The sequence below is a fragment of the Pagrus major genome, chromosome 15, assembly GCF_040436345.1.
Source record: "Pagrus major chromosome 15, Pma_NU_1.0".
In the NCBI taxonomy this organism is placed as follows: domain Eukaryota; kingdom Metazoa; phylum Chordata; class Actinopteri; order Spariformes; family Sparidae; genus Pagrus; species Pagrus major.
The window spans coordinates 1,923,880-1,944,350 of record NC_133229.1 but is presented as its reverse complement, the minus strand read 5'-3'; the positions used below and the strand labels follow the sequence as shown (position 1 = coordinate 1,944,350).

The window sequence follows — 20,471 nt, the reverse complement described above, 5'->3', positions numbered from 1 at the left end:
GTTTTGTTGGACCTTTCAGGGTTTCTAAGGAGGTCTTAGTACTTCTTGATGGGGCCTCAGGAACCCTTGTGGGGGTTTGACTGGTCTAAGTGAATTAAATGTCTAAAAGTCCTCAAGAATCCTCAAAACGTTCCTTACAGGGTTTTCAGCTGTTTGTCTCTGGGTTTTTTAAGAGGGTTCCACAGGTTTTTGAGAATGTTCCAGATGTAAGAGAAGAAGTTCTGAATGTCCATGAGAGGTTCCAAAGTTTCACAGATCTTTCTAGAGTTCCTTGTCAGGGTTCGGGTGGGCCTGATGATCTCAGAAAGGTTGGTGAAATTACATGAATTGGTTCCAGAGGAACTTCTGTAAGGGGGTCCTAGATTCCTCCAGAAGGATTTATAGGACCTTAAAGGAATAGTTCACTCTAGAACGAAATTCAGTCATTATTGACTCACCCTCATGCTGATGAGAAGTCCGGTGTAGTTTCTTATTCCTCAAAGTGCAGCTGGAGACCCGCGGGGTTCCCTCCTGCAGCAGTAATCCATATAACGGGCGTCAAAGGTGCCCGAGACAAAAAGGTCCATAAAACTACACAAAAACTTTGTAATATTCCTCCATACTGCTCATCCGCTGCAATCCAAGTGTCCTGAAGTGGCGACATCCAGAGTATACTCGAAACAACGTCATTTAGTACATTTTTCTAGCCTAAACAGTCACTATGCTGTATCTGCCTGGAGGTACGCAAGTCTCCCTCATACCTGCTCGCACTACGGAAGCCGCGCTGGACAAGATCAACGAGAACTCGCGATAGATACACACACACCGGTATTTACATCCTCCTGTGAGTTTCAAAGTTACAAATCACTAGTGCAGGCAGATCCCTCTTGTGTTTGTGTGTCGCTCGGGTGCTCACAGCTGGATGTAAATACCGGTGTATCTATCGCGAGTTCTCGCTCATCTTGTCTGGTGCGGTGTTACAGCCCCAGTGCTGTGGGTGTGTTTTGTGTTGTGTTCTCTTTTCACCCATTCAGGTGACACCCTCATCCTCCCCCCTCCTCCTCGTCGGTGTGTGGAGCGCCACACCTGAGCTACTTGCCACTTAGGCCGAACCAGTATAAGTTGCCGCGGATGCCAGTGGGCTGGGCGACCGTGACCAGCAGAGAGCCTGAGCGCATGAGCTGCGACCGACAAGTTTTCTTAGACAATAGCATCATGGCTGATTAGTGTTTTTTTTGCTGGCTTAAAAAAAGCTGTTTTTGAGTTACCATTACCCATTGTTTCTTTCCCTCCTTTACACCCGGTTTATTATTTAACTATGTTACTCCCTTCATCCCCTAGCCATACAGGGACGTAACACACAGCTTCCGTAGTGCGAGTGGCTGTGAGGGAGACTTGCGTGCACGCACGAGCGTGCCTCCAGGCAAATATAGTATAGTGACTGTTTAGGCTAGAAAAATGTACTAAATGACATTGTTTCGAGTAAACTCTGGATGTTGCCACTTCAGGACACTTGGATTGGAGCGGACGAGCAGTATGGAGGAATATTACAAAGTTTTTGTGTAGTTTTATGGACCTTTTGTCTCGGACACCATTGACGCCGTTATATGGATTTTTGCTGCAGGAGGGAACCCCGCGGGTCTCCAGCTGCACTTTGAGGAATAAGAAACTACAACGGATTTCTCATCAGCATGAGGGTGAGTCGATAATGACTGAATTTTGTTTTAGAGTGAACTATTCCTTTAACGTCGTCCCTCCATGGGATTTTAAGAGGATCCGGAGGTTTATCGGCAGAGTTTCACAGGTTCTTTTGGGGATTCTAGAAGTGCTTGTGGAGGGTCTGTGAAGCTCAGTCATCTTACTTTTGTAGATTCCCCAAGAATATTCAAGAATGTTCCAGGGTTCTTCGAGGCGATCAATCAGATGTTGAAGAAATCCTTGCAGGGTTTTGAAGGTGCTTGGTGTCTTTTCAACAATCTTTGTGATCTCCAGGAGTTCTTAAAAGGACTTTTTCTTGAGGTGGTTTCAGTCGTTCGTCAGGTGTTTCCAAGGGTCTCAGGAAGGTTTCAGGGGAGTATGACTCAAGTAAAAATGTGTGAAGTCGTCCTTTAATGTTCATGTGTCTGTTTGTGTGAGTCAGATTAGTGACGTCCTGTGGAGGATTAAAGAGCCACTTACAGGCTTAAACATCCTATTTCTCTTTCACCATCTGCCTGTCTGTCTCTGCCCATCTGTCTGGTTGTCTGCAGGGTCTCAGAGGATCAGTGACAGCGAGTTTTCAGATTATGATTGTGAAGACGGCATCGGGGTGATCTCAGGTGAGTCCACATCCACCTGAACTTAAACATGTTGAAGACGTCAAAGTGGAAAACCTTTTAAATCACAGTCTCCAAGTTTTCTGTTAATGATGTTGTGGATTGTCCTCCTCACAGTAAAGTGATAACATGTAAAGAGTTACAGTCACAGTTAGTTACAGTTACAGTCACAGTTATAGTTACAGTCACAGTTAGTTACAGTCAGTCATAGTTACAGTTACAGTCACAGTTAGTTACAGTTACAGTCACAGTTATAGTTACAGTCACAGTTAGTTACAGTCAGTCATAGTTACAGTTAGTCACAGTTAGTTACAGTCAGTCACAGTTACAGTTACAGTCACAGTTAGTTACAGTCAGTCACAGTTATAGTTACAGTCACAGTTAGTTACAGTCAGTCATAGTTACAGTTACAGTCACAGTTAGTTACAGTTACAGTCACAGTTATAGTTACAGTCACAGTTAGTTACAGTTACAGTTACAGTCACAGTTAGTTACAGTCAGTCATAGTTACAGTTACAGTCACAGTTAGTTACAGTTATAGTTACAGTCACAGTTAGTTACAGTCAGTCATAGTTACAGTTACAGTCACAGTTAGTTACAGTTACAGTTACAGTCACAGTTAGTTACAGTCAGTCATAGTTACAGTTACAGTTACAGTTACAGTCACAGTTAGTTACACTCAGTCATAGTTACAGTTACAGTCACAGTTACAGTTAGTTACAGGCAGTCAGTCACAGTTACAGTCACAGTCACAGTTAGTTACAGTTACAGTTACAGTCACAGTTAGTTACAGTCAGTCATAGTTACAGTTACAGTCACAGTTAGTTACAGTTATAGTTACAGTCACAGTTAGTTACAGTCAGTCATAGTTACAGTTACAGTCACAGTTAGTTACAATTACAGTTACAGTCACAGTTAGTTACAGTCAGTCATAGTTACAGTTACAGTCACAGTTAGTTACAGTTATAGTTACAGTCACAGTTAGTTACAGTCAGTCATAGTTACAGTTACAGTCACAGTTAGTTACAGTTACAGTTACAGTCACAGTTAGTTACACTCAGTCATAGTTACAGTTACAGTCACAGTTACAGTTAGTTACAGGCAGTCAGTCACAGTTACAGTCACAGTCACAGTTAGTTACAGTTACAGTCAGTTAGTTACAGTTACAGGCACAGTTACAGTTTCAGTCACAATTACATTTACAGCTACAGTCACAGTTAGTTACATTTACAGTCAGTTACAGGCACAGTTACAGGCACAGTTACAGTTTCAGTCACATTTACCGGCACAGTTACAGTTAGTTACAGTTACAGTCAGTTAGTTACAGTTATAGTTACAGTCACAGTTACATTAAGTTACAGTCACAGTTACTTACAGTTGCAGGTACAGTTACAGTTTCAGTCACAGTAAGTTACAGTCACAGTTACAGTCAGTTAGTTACAGTTACAGTCAGTTAGTTACAGTTACAGTCACAGTTGGTTACAGTTACAGGCACAGTAAGTTACAGTTACAGGCACAGTAAGTTACAGTTACAGTCACAGTTAGTTACAGTTACAGTCACAGTGGCTGCTTGATTAAACGTTGTTCTGAGTTCACTCTCACACTCTGTGTCGTCTCTGACGGTTTTCTCTGTTTCTCTGTGAGTCCAGACTACAGACAAAATGGGCGGGACTTCCATAGCTCCACCCTCTCAGTGCCGGAGCAGGTGATGTTGTCCAATCACTGCTCTCGATCCGACCTTGTCAGGATGAGGTCACGGTCGCCAAGCCAACCACCTCCTCAGAGGTAACCTGCTATAAACAATATCAAGCATGAGCTTGTGTTTCCTTGACTGATCTATAACTGAATGACTTGTTTTTTGTTTGTTTGACTGAAACATTGAAGCTGTTTTCTTCTGAACTTTACCTTTCAACTGGCATTTTCAGCCAATCAGTTTCCAGAAAGGCATCACCTTCATTTTCCACCACTCACTGTCACTCTGTTTTTATCCCTGACCCTCTGACCTCTGACCTCTGACTTGTGGTTGCTAGCGGTAACCCTCTGTACCCATTGTACCGGGAGGACGCTGTGCGGCTGCTGCAAGGCTCCAAACTGAGCCGAGCATACTCCGATGCTGGCCAGTACAGTAGCCTGGACAGGTAACTCACCTGGACATCAGGTCCTGGTTGTAGTCCTAGTTATAGTCCTGACTGTAGTACTAGTTGATGTCCTGGATGCAGTCTTGGTTGTAGTTCTGGATGTAGTCCTGGTTGTAGTTCTGGATGCGGTACTGGCTGCAGCACTGGTTGTGGTACTGGTTGTAGTCCTGGCTGTAATCCTGGATGTAATCCTGGTTGTAGTCCTGGATGTAGTACTGTTTGTGGTACTGGTTGTAGTCCTGGATGTAGTACTGTTTGTGGTACTGGTTGTAGTCCTGGATGTAGTACTGGTTGTAGTCCTGGATGCAGTCCTGGTTGTAGTCCTGGATGTAGTACTAGATGTAATCCTGGTTGTAGTCCTGGTTGTAGTACTGGTTGTAGTACTGGTTGTGGGACTGGTTGTAGTACAAATTGTAGTCCTGGTTGCAGTCCTGGTCTGACTGACTGTCTGTGTATTCAGGAGATCACTGAGGAGAATGTCTGTTTCCAACTCGCTCGATTCCCATGACAGGTATTGCAGTAGGAATAATCGCAGTAGTAGTAATAGAAGTAATAAATGTAGTAGTAGTATTAGCAATAGTAGTAATAGTAGTAATTGCAGTAGTAGTATTAGCAATAGTAGTAGTAGTAGTGCTAGTAGTAATAATAGTAATAATATGTTGATGAAGATTCTCAGTCATCCAGGTCATGGTAATTCTAAGTCCTGTATCGTAGGCAACTGGAAACAAGTCCAGTTGCCTACGATACAGCACATAGAAATAGTAATAATAGTAATAGTAGTAGTAATAGTAGTAGTAGCACTCTAATACCACTTTTCCACCAACATCAGCGGGTCTACACAGGTCTTTTTTAAACACGGGTCAAACCGCTAAACATTGACTATTTACCACATTCACACTTCCTGCAGGTCAGTCTGTGATTTTTATCTGAAGCGTCACGTTTCACATCACAAATGCGCCGGAAACAGTTGTAACAGGAGAGAAAACAACAATAGACTCATTGTGAAAGAAGCGTCTGTAAAACGGTGGATACATTCTTTTGAGCATCACAACACCCGCGAGATTCCTCGTTCACTGTCAGAATCTGAGCCATTCGGTCCAGTAACATTTGTAATGTCTAGAAGAGCCACACCATTAAATTATTTTATCCCCCTTTAAGTTAGCCAGGTGCTAAACCGAAAGATAGCTCGGTTGGCGATCCAGGTATTTTCATAGCTGGGAAGTCGAACTTTTTTGTCTTCAGAACGTCACTGAGCAGCTTTCATAGGAATGAATGGGGCTCCACCTCCAACACCGAGTCCAGTAATAAAACGTCATTAATAGACCACATCACAAATTCCTTCCTTATTTACTTCACACGGCAGAATTCAGCATGTTCAGCCGGGTCTTACGTTTAGATCAAAGCCGAGCTGAGCCGAGGTGATACAAATCTGGTTCTACTGCAGAGTCAACTGACCCGGATGTAAATGCAAAGTTTACACATTCACATTGCACACAAAAGCCGATCTGAGCGGATTTAAGTGGGATTTTTGACCAGTGGAAAAGAGGTATTAGTGTCAGTGGTGACAGTGCATGCAGGATCCAAGTTCTCATGTCCGTCTGTGTGTTTCTCTGGAAGACATTTTAACCAGACTCCGTGGACAAACAACATGATGAATGGAAACTGTGAGGACTACAGGTGAGCCCCGGGCTGATGGGTAATATAGTGTTAGAGGATGATGTTGTCAGTTTGCACTCAGTAAAGAGATTTACGACCTGCTCGTTGGTAATCTGTCAGTCAGAGAACTCACCTTTACAGGTGCAGGTGTTTTGGGGTCAAAGGTCAGTGAGGATTTACCATGTTCTGACGTGTTTCTGTTCTTCAGTCAGGACTTCATCCCTGACTTCCCCTACGAACCTGATGCCTACGATGAGGAACTCCTCAGGTAAATAGACGGACAGGTGGACCTTCAGACAGTTTGACCTTCAGACAGCGGTACAGATGTAGATTTAGAAAACATTAGCAGTTCCTTAGTCCTCATTCTTCCTCAAGGTCGTTCCTTAGATCAACTTTAAATATAGAACCACCTCAGCTGGACTCAGGTGATTAAACTCACCTGTACACCGGTGCTGTGATAAAATATTACAACTCAAAAGTTCACCAACAGGATGTTATAGAGGAAAAAACCAAACAAGACGTAGATCAGTCACATGACGTGGATCAGTCACATGACGTTCTCGACATCAGAACTGATTTGTTTCTTTCTCACATGAATCGATTAACTCTTATCAAAAAAGACAAAAACCATCTCAGTCATAAAAAGTTACCTGTGAAATTAAATTAGAGGGTTTTTTTCCATTGACCTTTTCTGTAGTGATGCTTCCAAATGTCAGTAAAGACCTGATGGTGTCAAAGAGTGGGTGTACAGGTGTGTTAGATCACCTGAGCTGATGATGTCAGACTCTCTGTTGAGAGCGGCCTCAGACCTTCCCTCATTTCTCTCCCAGCATCCCTTGCTGTGTTGCTGAGGCCTCATGGGAAATTAAGTCCCATGTTTCAGGTTTCCTTTCAATTTTCTTCTTTGTTGGTGTTGGTGACTTCAGTTATTCAGTGCCTTAAACTTCCTGTATAATCACCTCAAAGCCATCAACGGGTACGACAAGCCAAAAGTCGTCATGGTGACTAACTAACCCCTCCTGCAGGTGACTTGTTGTCATGGTGATGTGCAGGTACAGTCGGCAGATGGACCGGCAGGATTACTACAGTCGCTCTCGGTCAGCCGACCAGCGAGCGATGGCCGACCGACCTGTCTACACGCGCTCCCACTCCACAGATAGAGCTGACTCCTCCCACCTGAGGTCCAGACGCTCTGCCCCCCCCTCACCTGCCCAGACCAGGTGACCCGCAGCCGACCAGTCAGGAAGCAGCTCTGACCACACCCCTTATATTTTAACCCCTCCTCCTCTGCTTCCTGATTGGCTCACAGTGACATCACACCACTAACTACCTGCCGTCTGTCTGTGGAAAAAACCTTTATTTTCCTTTTGTGCATGTTTGTTTCTGTTAAATTTTCTGAATGAATTTTTTGGTTTGTTTGTCTGTTTGTTGTGTTGCATGAGCTCCTGAAGAGTTTTTGTCTAAAACAGATTTTTCAGTTTCATTTAACTAAACAGCCTCTATGTGGTGACAGACTGAAGGTCAAAGGTCGTATCTAACATGTGAACCAACCGTCACACCCAGTGATGTCATTTATACAACATCTGTGTCTAACACTAGCTAACATTGGCTAACGTTAGCTAACATGAGCTAAAATAAGCCCTGAGTGTATTAAACTGATGTGTTTTATTTCTGATGTTGAACTGTTTCAGTGGACGATTGTGTTGTTTCTTCTTTAAAAAGACGTCTGCAGATGATCTCAATGAATCTTTCCACCAGTTTGTAGAAAAGTACATAAGTAACAGAATTTACTATCCACTAGCTTTAAGTTAGCCAATGTAGCGTAGCATAGCCTAGTTAACCTTCCATCACCAACGACTAAGACCGTTGTGACCTCTGACCTTTGACTGTGCCATTGCTGCCTTGCTCCCCTCCTCTCAGGTTGGTAGTTTGAGTCCTGTGTTTTTATTTCCTTCAGGACAAATGCGCGAGGTGGATCAACTCAGACAAGTCCGTCAGGAACGCCGGTCTGCGGCCGCCGAGGCCGCCAGCTGCCTATCATCCCGCCTAAAGGAACTGGGGACAGAAGTGAGTCCATCAGTTACCTGTCAGGTGACGCTTCTGCTGTGTTCACATGAAGTTGAGCAGGAGGACTAACAGTTAAAGCATCTGTGCTGTTTATTTATTTTACCCTTACACAAGAACTCAGGAACTCAAGAACACAGGAACACAAGATCACATAAACACAAGATCACAGGAACACAAGAACACGAGATCACAAGAATACAAGGACACATTCAGCCAAAGTAAATAAGATTTAAAAAGACATTTAAGATTCATCAGGCAGCTTGTTCAGAATGTTGAATACTTCTGTTTTTTGTCTCGTGTTGTTAGAAACCAAACGAGAATGTTAAATTTGTGAGCAGACTGTTAGTAAGCAGACATCCGGTTCATGAGTCCATTTGTTGGTCTCTACTTAGGTCCAGCTGTGAATCATCAACATAAAGACAGACAGATGTTCATCAGGAGGATCTGAGCTAGTTTGAGGAAATATCTGAAAGAACAATCATGGAGGTGGGGGTGGTCTAACAGTGGGTTCTGTCTTTCAGATGGAGAACCCTCTGACTGTGTGCAGACAGGTACACACTGTGTGTAGTTTAACACCTGAGTGATGTTCTTCAACTTAGAACTAGGACATTTAAAGGAGAACCTGCTAGTACTCATAGTTTTTTTCCTGTACTTGTTTGATAGCAGGTAAGAGTTTGTGTTTTGGAACATAAACTACATCCTCATCACATGTGGGTGGTGCTGGGGCATACTGGGAGATGTAGTCCCTCCAGAGGGTCCAGGTTTCTGTCCAAGGATGCTCTTCAGGTCTCAGTCTGTTTCAAACACGTCAGATTCAATCTGAAAATGTCAAGGTGTTGTCTGTCTCTTCCAGCCACTCATCTGTTTTCTGCCTCTTATTCTGGTCCTGGTCCTGGTCCCAGTCCCAGAGATAAGGATGAAACTCCAGCTGTCACTGGGGTTATCTCCAAAAATGGATCGGGTTTGTTACCTCCAGGACCCTGGAGCTGTGTTGTTGGTCATCCAACAGAATTTGGTCTCAGGTGAAAGCCAGACCTCCTTTATGAAGCTGTGAAGCTTCTTGGAGACCAGGGGCTTCTCCTGGATCAGTTCTGGGAGGGATGCACCCAGGTGGTCAGTCAGAGGATGCATTGATCCGACTCTTTATGTCCAGCAGCTGAGCTCTGTTCATCCCAAATGTGCAATCTGAGCCGAGCGGAGCGGGATCATATTTGTGAGATCACATGAGGCGGGTCAGTAGGACTGACAGGTCCTGGTTCCATCCCAGCTGGGGCAGGTTGTGGAGTCGGTGTGTTTGTCAGGTTTAATGTTCAGTCACACCGGGATGCAGGTAAATGCAACAGGACATGAATGTTGAACTCAATGCAGAGCCAGGATGTGGTTTTTCTATTTCACCACCGGATGCGAATGTTTTATTTTCCCCTCTGATCACAAAAAAATAGACGTGAACAAAGGCAAATATTCGCCACTGTTGATGTCACATATTTGTGACTTTGTCTGGGTGTGGAAATGGACTCAGGCTCACGGCACCAGTGCTCCCAGTGCTCCCAGGGTTCAGGTTGTGATGAATTCAGAGACCATACTTCACTGTATGTTGTACTGTGTGTGATTGTGTATGTGACAATTAAGCTTTATTTGATTGGTTGATAGGAAGGTGAGCATTGGACCTGGCCAGGAGGTGGAGGTGGTGCTGCTCCACCTGTGAGTGTAGGTCAGGTGAGCTTCCTGTTGGTCATCAGTGTTCAGACTCATTGATCAGTCTCCAACAACTCTGAGACTTTTTATGAATAGTTCAAATGTGGAGACACTTGAAGTTCAGACCATGCCCACTTTCACATACTGGACCAATCACAACATGTGAGTGAGACTGTTGGACACAACTGTCCTTTAATCCAGTGTCTGAAGCAGACTGACACCTTCAGACTCTACATAGTCTCCACAAAACCCCTGGAAGCTTCAGTGTTTGGCCACGACCCTCTAATGACGGAACAGTCGGAGCTGGTCAGTCAGTGGACAAACCAAACAGGAAGTGGTTCTCCGACTGATTCAGGGAGGCGGGTCCTGAAACACCTGAGTCCTTCTGGTGCTTCAGGTACCTGCTCACCGTCAGGCCTCACACCTCAGACTTTATCAGTGTTCTTGTTGTTTTAAAAGGTAATAGTAGAAGTAGAAAAGTAGCCTTGTGATTGGTTACCTGTTGAGTCATTGATCATGTGATCATTCATCACCTCATTGTTTCTTTTCACTCAAATTTTCTTTTTAATTGTTGTCGTCCATCACTTTTAGCCACACCCACTGCAGGAGTGTCAACCGCAACTGCTCCGCCCACTTACCATCAGCCCCCTCCCCCTTTCCACAAACAAGCCCCCCCCCTTGTCAATCATCAACCACCACCTCTTATACAAATCCAAGCCCCGCCTCCTCCTGTAACCACCCAACCCCACCCTCCTCCTGCACCTGCAATCACACCTGCAACCATACCTGCACCTGTACCTGCACCTGCACCCATACCTGCACCAGCACCTGCACCTGCACCTGCACCAGCACCTGCACCTGCACCAGCACCTGCACCCATACCTGCACCTGCACCTGCACCAGCACCTGCACCTGCACCCATACCTGCACCAGCACCTGCACCTGCACCCAAATCCACACCTTTGCCTTCCCAAACAGTGTCCCAAGCTCCGCCCCCTGCTCCATCACAAAATCAAGCCCCGCCCCCAGCCAAAGCACCTGCTCCAGCCCAGCCCCCAGCTGCTGGCACGCCTCCAGCTTCTGTAGTCCAATCACAGCCACCTCCTGAACCTGCCCTTCCTCCTGCTCCAACACCTGCCCCAACACCGACCCCTTCACCTGCCCTTTCACCTGCCCCGCCTCCACAGACTCCAGGTGTGTACATCACAGGTTTGATGTGTGTGGATGTTTAATCAGTGTAGAACCAGTAGAACCAGTAATCAATTCTCCATCATCACTGTTCACTCATTCTTTCCTGTGTTCATCTTCATTACATCACTCTGATGACATCACATCCCACCTGTGTGTGTCAGAACCAGACAGACGCTCCGCGACACCTGGAGGGACTAGAAAAGGTCAGTCTGTCTCAGGTGGATGTGATGATGCATTCAGGTGACACTCGTACAGGTGGATTGTTGATGGCGTTGCTGTAACTGGGATGTGACTCGTCCTACTGGTTTAACTGGTTTGTGTCAGGGTGCTCAGCTGGACAGGTAGTCTGACCAATCATCTCTCTCTGCCATGATGTAGAGGTCACATGGGAGGACCAGCAGAAGAAAACAGCCAATGGTATGGTACCACCTGTTAGCCACACCCATCCCAGACAGGTAGCCCCTCCCCCTGTAGAGAGTTGAGTCATGTGACTTGTTAATGTAAAGACTTGTTAGTCCCCTGACGAGACTTGTTAGTCACCCGATGAGATGATTAGAGGAAGTGGATCAGTTAGTTTGGTTTGGATTTCCTGCTCTTTTTTATTCATTCGTCCATCCTTTCATTCTTTCTTCTTTGATGTGTCTGTAAATTGTTTGTCGGTCGATGTCCTTCTGTCTTCAGTCCGTCCTCTGTCGTCACGTGAAGGCGAGGTGTCGGCAGCTGAACATTGTTTTTATTTCTTCTATATTTTTTTACTCATCAGCAGATTTTCTCTTCGTCTTCGTCTCAGAAACTGAAAATCTTTTTCACAATTTGAGGCTGAAAACAGAATTCAGAAAGCTCTCGTGTTAATGTCAGAAATTTATAATTACAGTGACATCAGGTCCGTCTGATGATGTCAGACATCAGAGGAGTGATGTCTGACATTTAAATACTTTAAAGTGACATCACTGTCAAACTAACCAAAACTATGACAGCATCGTGATGTAATAACCTCTCCTCCTCCCTCTGCAGGTGTGATGAAGGATCCGTCAAAGGTGAGCCGAACAAAACATAAAACACGTAACACAACGCATACGTCACTGATGATGTCATAGACCTGCTCACCTGTCCACCTGTCCTGTCTGCAGATGAGGGACAGTCTGTCCTTCAAGTCATCAGACAGTGATGTCAGCGATGTGTCGGCCATGTCCACTGACATCAGATCTGTCAGCAGGATCAGGTGAGATCAGCAGCCAATCACAGACCAGGATTCATTTCCTGTTTCACAGTAAAGTGACCTCTACAGGCTACAGCGATTAATACATGTTTGTCCTGAGGGGGGCACCACAGGAAACAACACAGTGTTCACGGTGCATGTGATGTCGTGTGCCCCCGTTAAACATACATCCCACAATGCCTCAGTCAGTGGTTAGCATGTATACATTCACATGTTAGCATGTATATGTTCACGTTAGCATGTTTACATTCACATGTTAGCATGTTTACATGCACGTTAGCATGTATATGTTCAAATGTTAGCATATTTACATTCAAATGTTAGCAATGTTTAAGTTCACATGTTAGCATGTTTACATTCACGTTTGTTCTGTGTGTTAGCATTTTTTTCTTACGTTAGCATGATCTCGTTACTCTTCATCAATCTGTCTGCATGCTGCTGTTCTCTCCTCTCATTGGCTGACACAGTCAGGTGGAGGCTCTGCAGGGCCAATCAGTGGAGGTGGGGTCGGGGTCAGAGGGAACACAGGAAGTAGTGGGGGCAGCTGAGGGTGGAGCTGTGCTGCAAAAGAGCGAATCAGTGGAGGAAGGAGAGGAGTCGGAGCCTGAACCTGCAAAGTAAGAGACAGACCAATGAGGTGCTCCAGACCTATCATCATAGCAACAGTAATGACCCCCCGCCCCCCCACTACCCATGCCACGCCCCTCCCGAGGTAATTGACAGGTGTTCCTCTCTCCTTCTGCAGGGCAGCGTCGGCGTCCGGAGCTCCCATCACGAAGTCATCGAGTGTCGGAGGAGAAATTTGTTCGTTGGGGAGAAACGACGATGACGATGACGACAAAAAACGACGCTCAAGCTTTGGAGCGAAGATGATGGGAATGGTCGGACTGGGAAAGAAGAGTCAAAGCGCCTCCCAACTCAACCCTGAGGGTCAGTCCCACTTTAACCAGTGGCAGCATCCAGAAGCAGTGATGGTTTAAATCCTGAGGTGGAGGATCAGTGTTCAGCCTCCTGGTGCTTTAATATTTAGTTATATACCGATGACACAGTGTTGTATTTTATCATTCTGCTTCCGACGACCTCCAGACGTCTTAATTCGGTTCAAGTTTGTTCAGAGCTCTGATTGGTTGATGATGTTTATTTTTAACTGAATAATCTTTTATGGATTAGATGACTGCAGATATTCAGTCATGATCACTTACCAGCTGTTCATCTTCTTCGTCTGTCTCTCCCCCTTCTGTCCATCCAGAGGAGGAGAAGAAGAAGAAAGTGGTGAGACTTCCTGTCCAGAGGAGTGTAGAAACCGGTTTGGCCGTCGAGTTTAAATCGCGTTTCACCCGACAGCTGAGCCGCGACCCCGACGCAGAGGATCCCAAACCTGGAGCGTAAGAATGGCTCCTGTCTCTATTCTCACTCCTCTCTTTGATACGTCACTCCTCTCTCTGATACGTCACTCCTCTCTTTGATACGTCACTCCTCTCTCTGATACGTCACTCCTCTCTCTGATACGTCACTCCTCTCTTTGATACGTCACTCCTCTCTCTGATACGTCACTCCTCTCTTTGATACGTCACTCCTCTCTTTGATAGGTCACTCCTCTCTCTGATACGTCACTCCTTTTAATGCTAAAATTGCATTAAAAAGAGGAGTGATGTTTTAGTGTTTTTAGACAATATTTATTATTACAAATAATATTTTTAAATTTTCTCTCATGAGTATTTAATTGTTCTCTCTGTGATGAATGTATTTATGTGTTTGTATCTTCAGTCTGATATTTCCGGGAGTGAAGTTGGCGTCAGACAAACAGTTCACTGGTTTCCTGGAGGGATTAGGACCCGCCCAGCTGGCTGGACGGCAGACTCTGGCCACGCCCCCTATGGGTAATGACCAATCAAAACTGTCTTTATACTTTATGTTCTACTCTACATAATCATTGATATTTAATTTTTTTCCTATAATACTTATCCTTTTCCTAATATATATATGAATACCTGAGATGAAACTGTCTGACTGTTACCTGTGACATCATAACATGAGTTGCTCTGATTGGCTGTGTGTTGGTCAGGTGACATCCAGATTGGGATGGTGTACAGGAAGGAGCGTCTAGACGTGGAGGTGATCCGAGCGCGAGGGCTGGTGGGAAAACAAGGCAACAAGAACACTCCAGGTAACACTGATACACACACTGATACACACTGATACACACTAGCCCCATCCACGCTGCCCTTTGAGTGCAGGGATCCTGCGCCAATTCTCCGCATCGTCCTCTGTGTGAAAGTCTCAGATGCGGCGAAGGGTGAAATTTCGCTGCACCTCTGATGTGCCTCCGGAGGTATCAGAGGTAGTGTCAGAGGTAGAGTCAGAGGTAGTGTCTGGTAGTATCAGAGGTAGTATCAGAGGTAGTGTCAGGTGGTATCAGAGGTAGTATCAGAGGTAGTATCAGAGGTAGTGTCAGGTTGTATCAGAGGTAGAGTCAGAGGTAGAGTCAGAGGTAGTGTCAGAGGTAGAGTCAGAGGTAGTGTCAGAGGTAGTGTCAGAGGTAGTATCAGAGGTAGAGTCAGAGGTAGTATCAGAGGTAGAGTCAGAGGTAGAGTCAGAGGTAGAGTCAGAGGTAGAGTCAGAGGTAGAGTCAGAGGTAGTGTCAGAGGTAGTATCAGAGGTAGTATCAGAGGTAGTGTCAGAGGTAGTGTCAGGTAGTATCAGAGGTAGTATCAGAGGTAGTATCAGAGGTAGAGTCAGAGGTAGTGTCAGAGGTAGTATCAGAGGTAGTATCAGAGGTAGAGTCAGAGGTAGTATCAGAGGTAGTATCAGAGGTAGTATCAGAGGTAGAGTCAGAGGTAGAGTCAGAGGTAGTGTCAGAGGTAGTATCAGAGGTAGTGTCAGAGGTAGTGTCAGAGGTAGTGTCAGGTAGTATCAGAGGTAGTATCAGAGGTAGAGTCAGAGGTAGTGTCAGAGGTAGTATCAGAGGTAGTATCAGAGATAGAGTCAGAGGTAGTATCAGAGGCAGAGTCAGAGGTAGTATCAGAGGTAGTATCAGAGGTAGAGTCAGAGGTGCAGTATTGGCGAACTGAACCTGTGTGAATGGATAAGCCGGCGGCGCAGAGCGAGGACGTGTTGATCTGATAACTAAACAGATCCTTCACTCAACAAAATAAAGAAATGTCCCACAAAGCAACGCTACAGGACCAAACAACAGTAACGTAGTAACTGGACGTGTCTTTGGCAACTTATATGAGGAAAAAATACCGCAGTTATATGTGAAGAAGTGTCTGTCCTCCTGTCTGTCTTCCTGTTTGTCATCCTGTCTGTCCTACCGACTCTTCGTCACATTTCTGCCCCAAAAACAGCGTCTGTCCCCGGCAAAAAACTTGAACTCACCATGTCTTTGTTTCCTTCACTGTTGTGTTGTTGTAGTTACTGTTGTCATGGTGACAGTCAGCCCTCCCGACCGAGACTTCAGTGAACTTTCCCCCCGAAAACAGCCTCCCTCCCCGCGAGTGACAGAGTCAGACAGCTTCTTGTTTACTGATGGTGATTATGTAATTATGTAATTTAGAGAAAAACGTAACTTTGTCTCTTTCCAGGATGTTTGGTGGGTCAGGATCTCATCACAGCACATTATAACAGCATCATATGATCATAAACAGTCAGCAGGTACATGTGTAGATTAACAGGAGGACATCGGGAAACACGTTGAAAAAACACATCATCATCATGACGTGTACCGTCGTCATCATGACGTGTACCGTCACACCTCTTTTGGATCCGCAGCGCTGGCTTTCTGTGTGAATTACACACTGGTGCGTCTTTACGCCGGAGCTGCTTGGTTCTGTGTGAACAAACAACGGCGGAGAATTGGCGAACCACCGCTGCAGCGATAATGTGGAGTCTCTGTGTAAAAAGGGCTACTGATACACACTGATACACACTGTGTAACACACTGATGATGAAAGTTCTCAGTCCTAACTAACTGGAGGAGCTGCAGGCTTTTAAACTCTGTGCGGTAGTGTCTTTACAGAGTGCGGTAGTGTCCTTACAGAGTGCGGTAGTGTCTTTACAGAGTGCGGTAGTGTCCTTACAGAGTGCGGTAGTGTCTTTACAGAGTATGGGAGTGTCCTTACATAGTGTGGGAGTGTCCTTACAGAGTGCGGTATTGTCTTTACAGAGTGCGGTAGTGTCCTTACAGAGTGCGGTAGTGTCCTTACAGAGTGCGGTAGTGTCTTTACAGAGTGCGGTAGTGTCCTTACAGAGTGCGGTAGTGTCTTTACAGAGTATTGGAGTGTCCTTACATAGTGTGGGAGTGTCCTTACAGAGTGCGGTAGTGTCCTTACAGAGTGCGGTAGTGTCTTTACAGAGTATGGGAGTGTCCTTACATAGTGTGGGAGTGTCCGTACATAGTGTGGGAGTGTCCTTACAGAGTGCGGTAGTGTCCTTACAGAGTGCGGTAGTGTCTTTACAGAGTATGGGAGTGTCCTTACATAGTGTGGGAGTGTCCTTACAGAGTGCGGTAGTGTCCTTACAGAGTATGGGAGTGTCCTTACATAGTATGGGAGTGTCGTTACAGAGTGTGGGACTGTTCTTAGAGAGCCATTAAGGACACGTGTGAGAACTGAGTTTCAGTGTCGTTAGGGCCACTTGTGAGAACTGAGTTTCAGTGTCGTTAGGGCCACTTGTGGGTCGTTGACCCAACCGGCCTTCATGTGGGTTGCTAAGGCTAGGTGAGCCCAGGTGTGAATGGTTGTTTAGCTGTCTGGGGAGAGAACTCAGTACTGTATTGTAGGTGGGTGATGGGTGTCGTAGGCCACCTGGACAGCAGAGTCTTGACCTGAGGTGTTAAAGACTCCTTAGGTCGAGACTCTGCTGTCCACTTACATCTGAAGGAGACAAATCATTCCTTTAAGGACAACAATGTAAACATTTTGTCCAGAGAAGACAGATGGTTTGAAAGCAGAGTAAAAGAATCCATCTATGTCAAACTGGAACGACCGTCTTTGAACAGAGGAGGTGGACAACGATATTACTGATCACCCACCTACACCTGTTTTTGTTTCACACAAACTACTTTCACCTGTTCACACTGTGTGTGTGTGTGTGTGTGTGTGTGTGTGTGTGTGTGTGTGTGTGTGTGCGCGCGTGTGCGTGTGTAGCTCCATACGTGAAGGTGTACCTGATGGATAATGGAAAGTGTGTGTTGAAGAGAAGAACTCGTCTGGCGAGAAAAACACTCGACCCTCTTTATCAACAACAGCTGCAGTTTGAGGAAAACCCAGAAGGAAAAGTTCTGCAGGTAAACGTCACGTGAATAATGGTCTCACTGATCGATGGTCTCACTGATCGATGGTCTCACTGATCAGTTTGAAACAAACTCATTTCTGTCTTAATGATGTCATACACCAGCTTCACTCAGGGTTCTGATGATCCAGAACCAATAAGACTGTTTTCATTTCATCACTTCCTGTAGAAGATGACGGACAGTGAAAATCTGTCGGGACATTATTTAATGTAAAACAAATTGTTAGCGTTCGCTAACATTAGCATTCAATGCTTCAGATATTTGTGAGTCGCAGCCGGTCTGTCTGCCTCTCTGACCTGTCTGTCTCACCTGCCTGTCTGTCTGTCTCTCTGACGTATCTGTCTCACCTGCCTGTCTGTCTGTCTCACCTGCCAGTCTGTCTGCCTCTCTGACCTGTCTGTCTGTCTGTCTGTCTCTCTGACCTGTCTGTCTCACCTGCCTGTCTGTCTGCCGCTCTGACCTGTCTGTCTCACCTGCCTGCCTGTCTGTCTCGCCTGCCTGCCTGTCTGTGTCACCTGCCTGCCTGTCTGTCTCACCTGCCTGCCTGTCTGTCTCTCTGACCTGTCTGTCTCACCTGCCTGCCTGTCTGTCTCTCTGACCTGTCTGTCTCACCTGCCTGTCTGCAGATCATCGTGTGGGGCGACTACGGTCGGATGGATCATAAATCCTTCATGGGCTCTGCTCAGATCCTATTGGACGATCTAGACCTGTCAAACATGGTGATTGGCTGGTTTAAACTGTTTCCTGCCACCTCATTGGTGGACCCTGCTTTGGCCCCACTGACCAATAAGGAGACAGAGGGCAGCAAGTCTTAGCGTCAGGGGGCCGGACCAACAGTATCGCCATAGCAATGAGCCTGGAGTGTACAGGAGGGGACACATTGCTGGGCGGAGCCTAAAAAAGCCCCATGATCCTCCTCTGCTGCTGCATGCTGCATGATGACATCACTGTTGTGATGTCACTGGGAGGAAGAGGAAGGCTCCGCCCCCTGATGCTCAATCAGGAAGTGACTCTCTGAGTGAGGACGGAGCAGCGCGGCAAAGGATGCTGGGAAAAGAAAAGAGAAGAGAGGCTGTGTGACCTGCAGCTACCAGCCAATCACAGCAGCTCCTCAGGAGTCACGTGACTGTTAGAGGCATGTCCAGAATGATAGACCAGGTTTCCATGATGACACAGAAACATGGCGGTCTGGAGACTTTATGTTTTTGCATGGAACATTAGAACATAAGAACAACTGTAAAGAACATGACAAATAAAATCATTCTCAATGCAGAAAAATGTGTTCTAAATGAATGGTTCTGTAAGGTTCTGCAGGTACCACATTGACTGCTTGATAAGGTTCTGCTTGGATCACAGATACAACTCTGGTTCTGTGAAGGTTCTACAGGTAACACGATTCTGATGGTTCAACAAAGGTTCTAGCAGTTGGCTCATTTAAACCGATGACTGAAGACCCACATCATCACCTCAGTGAAGGTTCACACAGAACCAAGCAGCTCTGGCGTGTCAGTTCATACAGCACGCTGGCGCTGTGGATCCAAAAGTGGCGTGGTGGTACACGCCATGACGTTAAGATCTATGTGTTTCCCCCGGTTGCCTCCTGTTAATCTAAACATGTCTCAGCTGACTGTTTATAATCATATGGATGCTGTTATAATGTGTTGTGATGAGATCCTGACCCACCAAACATCCTGGAAAGAGACAAAGTTACGTTTTTCACTCTAAATGACATCATCACATGACATCATCACATGACATCATCAAACTTTATAAAATAGACTAAATAAACAAACTAAAAAACATATTTTCAGTATTTACATGGGGTGCAAAGAAGCACTGAAACAATATTTCTGTTGTTTGGTTCTGAACACCATCAGACTGTGAACACCATCAGACTGTGAAAACCATCAGACTGTGAACACCATCAGACTGAACACCATCAGACTGAAGAGCATCAGACTGTGAACACCATCAGACTGAAGACCATCAGACTGTGAAGACCATCAGACTGTGAACACCATCAGCCTGTGAAGACCATCAGACTGTGAACACCATCAGACTGAACACCATCAGACTGAACACCATCAGACTGAAGACCATCAGACTGTGAACACCATCAGCCTGTGAACACCATCAGACTGAACACCATCAGACTGTGAACACCATCAGACTGAAGACCATCAGACTGAACACCATCAGACTGTGAACACCATCAGACTGAAGACCATCAGACTGTGAACACCATCAGCCTGTGAACACCATCAGACTGTGAACACCATCAGACTGAACACCATCAGACTGAAACACCATCAGACTGTGAACACCATCAGACTGAACACCATCAGACTGTGAAGACCATCAGACTGAACACCATCAGACTGTGAACACCATCAGACTGAACACCATCAGACTGTAAACACCATCAGACTGAACACCATCAGACTGTAAACACCATCAGACTGTGAACACCATCAGACTGAACACCATCAGACTGTGAACACCATCAGCCTGTGAACACCATCAGACTGTGAACACCATCAGACTGAACACCATCAGCCTGTGAACACCATCAGACTGTGAACACCATCAGACTGAACACCATCAGCCTGTGAACACCATCAGACTGAACACCATCAGACTGAACACCATCAGACTGTGAAGACCATCAGACTGAAGACCATCAGACTGTGAACACCATCAGACTGTGAAGACCATCAGACTGAACACCATCAGACTGTGAACACCATCAGACTGAACACCATCAGACTGTGAACACCATCAGACTGAAGACCATCAGACTGAAGACCATCAGACTGTGAACACCATCAGACTGTGAACACCATCAGCCTGTGAACACCATCAGACTGAACACCATCAGACTGAAGACCATCAGACTGTGAAGACCATCAGACTGAAGA

At 45.7% G+C, this 20,471-nt stretch overlaps 2 protein-coding genes across 2 annotated transcripts in view; both read left to right on the top strand.

The window, feature by feature from the left end:
• The window catches only part of rims2b (regulating synaptic membrane exocytosis 2b), a 45,505-nt gene extending 26,805 nt beyond the window's left edge, over nt 1-18,700 (top strand). The window contains exons 20-40 of the mRNA XM_073482364.1: nt 2,229-2,297; nt 3,944-4,079; nt 4,325-4,432; nt 4,893-4,943; nt 6,050-6,109; nt 6,297-6,356; nt 7,141-7,308; nt 8,046-8,155; nt 10,442-11,044; nt 11,203-11,244; nt 11,420-11,458; nt 11,723-11,746; nt 12,056-12,078; nt 12,172-12,263; nt 12,728-12,877; nt 13,006-13,190; nt 13,510-13,645; nt 14,028-14,140; nt 14,326-14,427; nt 17,408-17,547; nt 18,180-18,700. Of these exons, the coding sequence (XP_073338465.1) occupies nt 2,229-2,297; nt 3,944-4,079; nt 4,325-4,432; nt 4,893-4,943; nt 6,050-6,109; nt 6,297-6,356; nt 7,141-7,308; nt 8,046-8,155; nt 10,442-11,044; nt 11,203-11,244; nt 11,420-11,458; nt 11,723-11,746; nt 12,056-12,078; nt 12,172-12,263; nt 12,728-12,877; nt 13,006-13,190; nt 13,510-13,645; nt 14,028-14,140; nt 14,326-14,427; nt 17,408-17,547; nt 18,180-18,368 (2,600 nt within the window). The 3' untranslated portion in view covers nt 18,369-18,700. The remainder of the gene's footprint in view (nt 1-2,228; nt 2,298-3,943; nt 4,080-4,324; nt 4,433-4,892; nt 4,944-6,049; nt 6,110-6,296; nt 6,357-7,140; nt 7,309-8,045; nt 8,156-10,441; nt 11,045-11,202; nt 11,245-11,419; nt 11,459-11,722; nt 11,747-12,055; nt 12,079-12,171; nt 12,264-12,727; nt 12,878-13,005; nt 13,191-13,509; nt 13,646-14,027; nt 14,141-14,325; nt 14,428-17,407; nt 17,548-18,179) is intronic.
• LOC141009601 (uncharacterized) overlaps nt 1-20,471 on the top strand; it is a 205,646-nt gene that overhangs the window by 146,616 nt on the left and 38,559 nt on the right. The window lies entirely within an intron of this gene.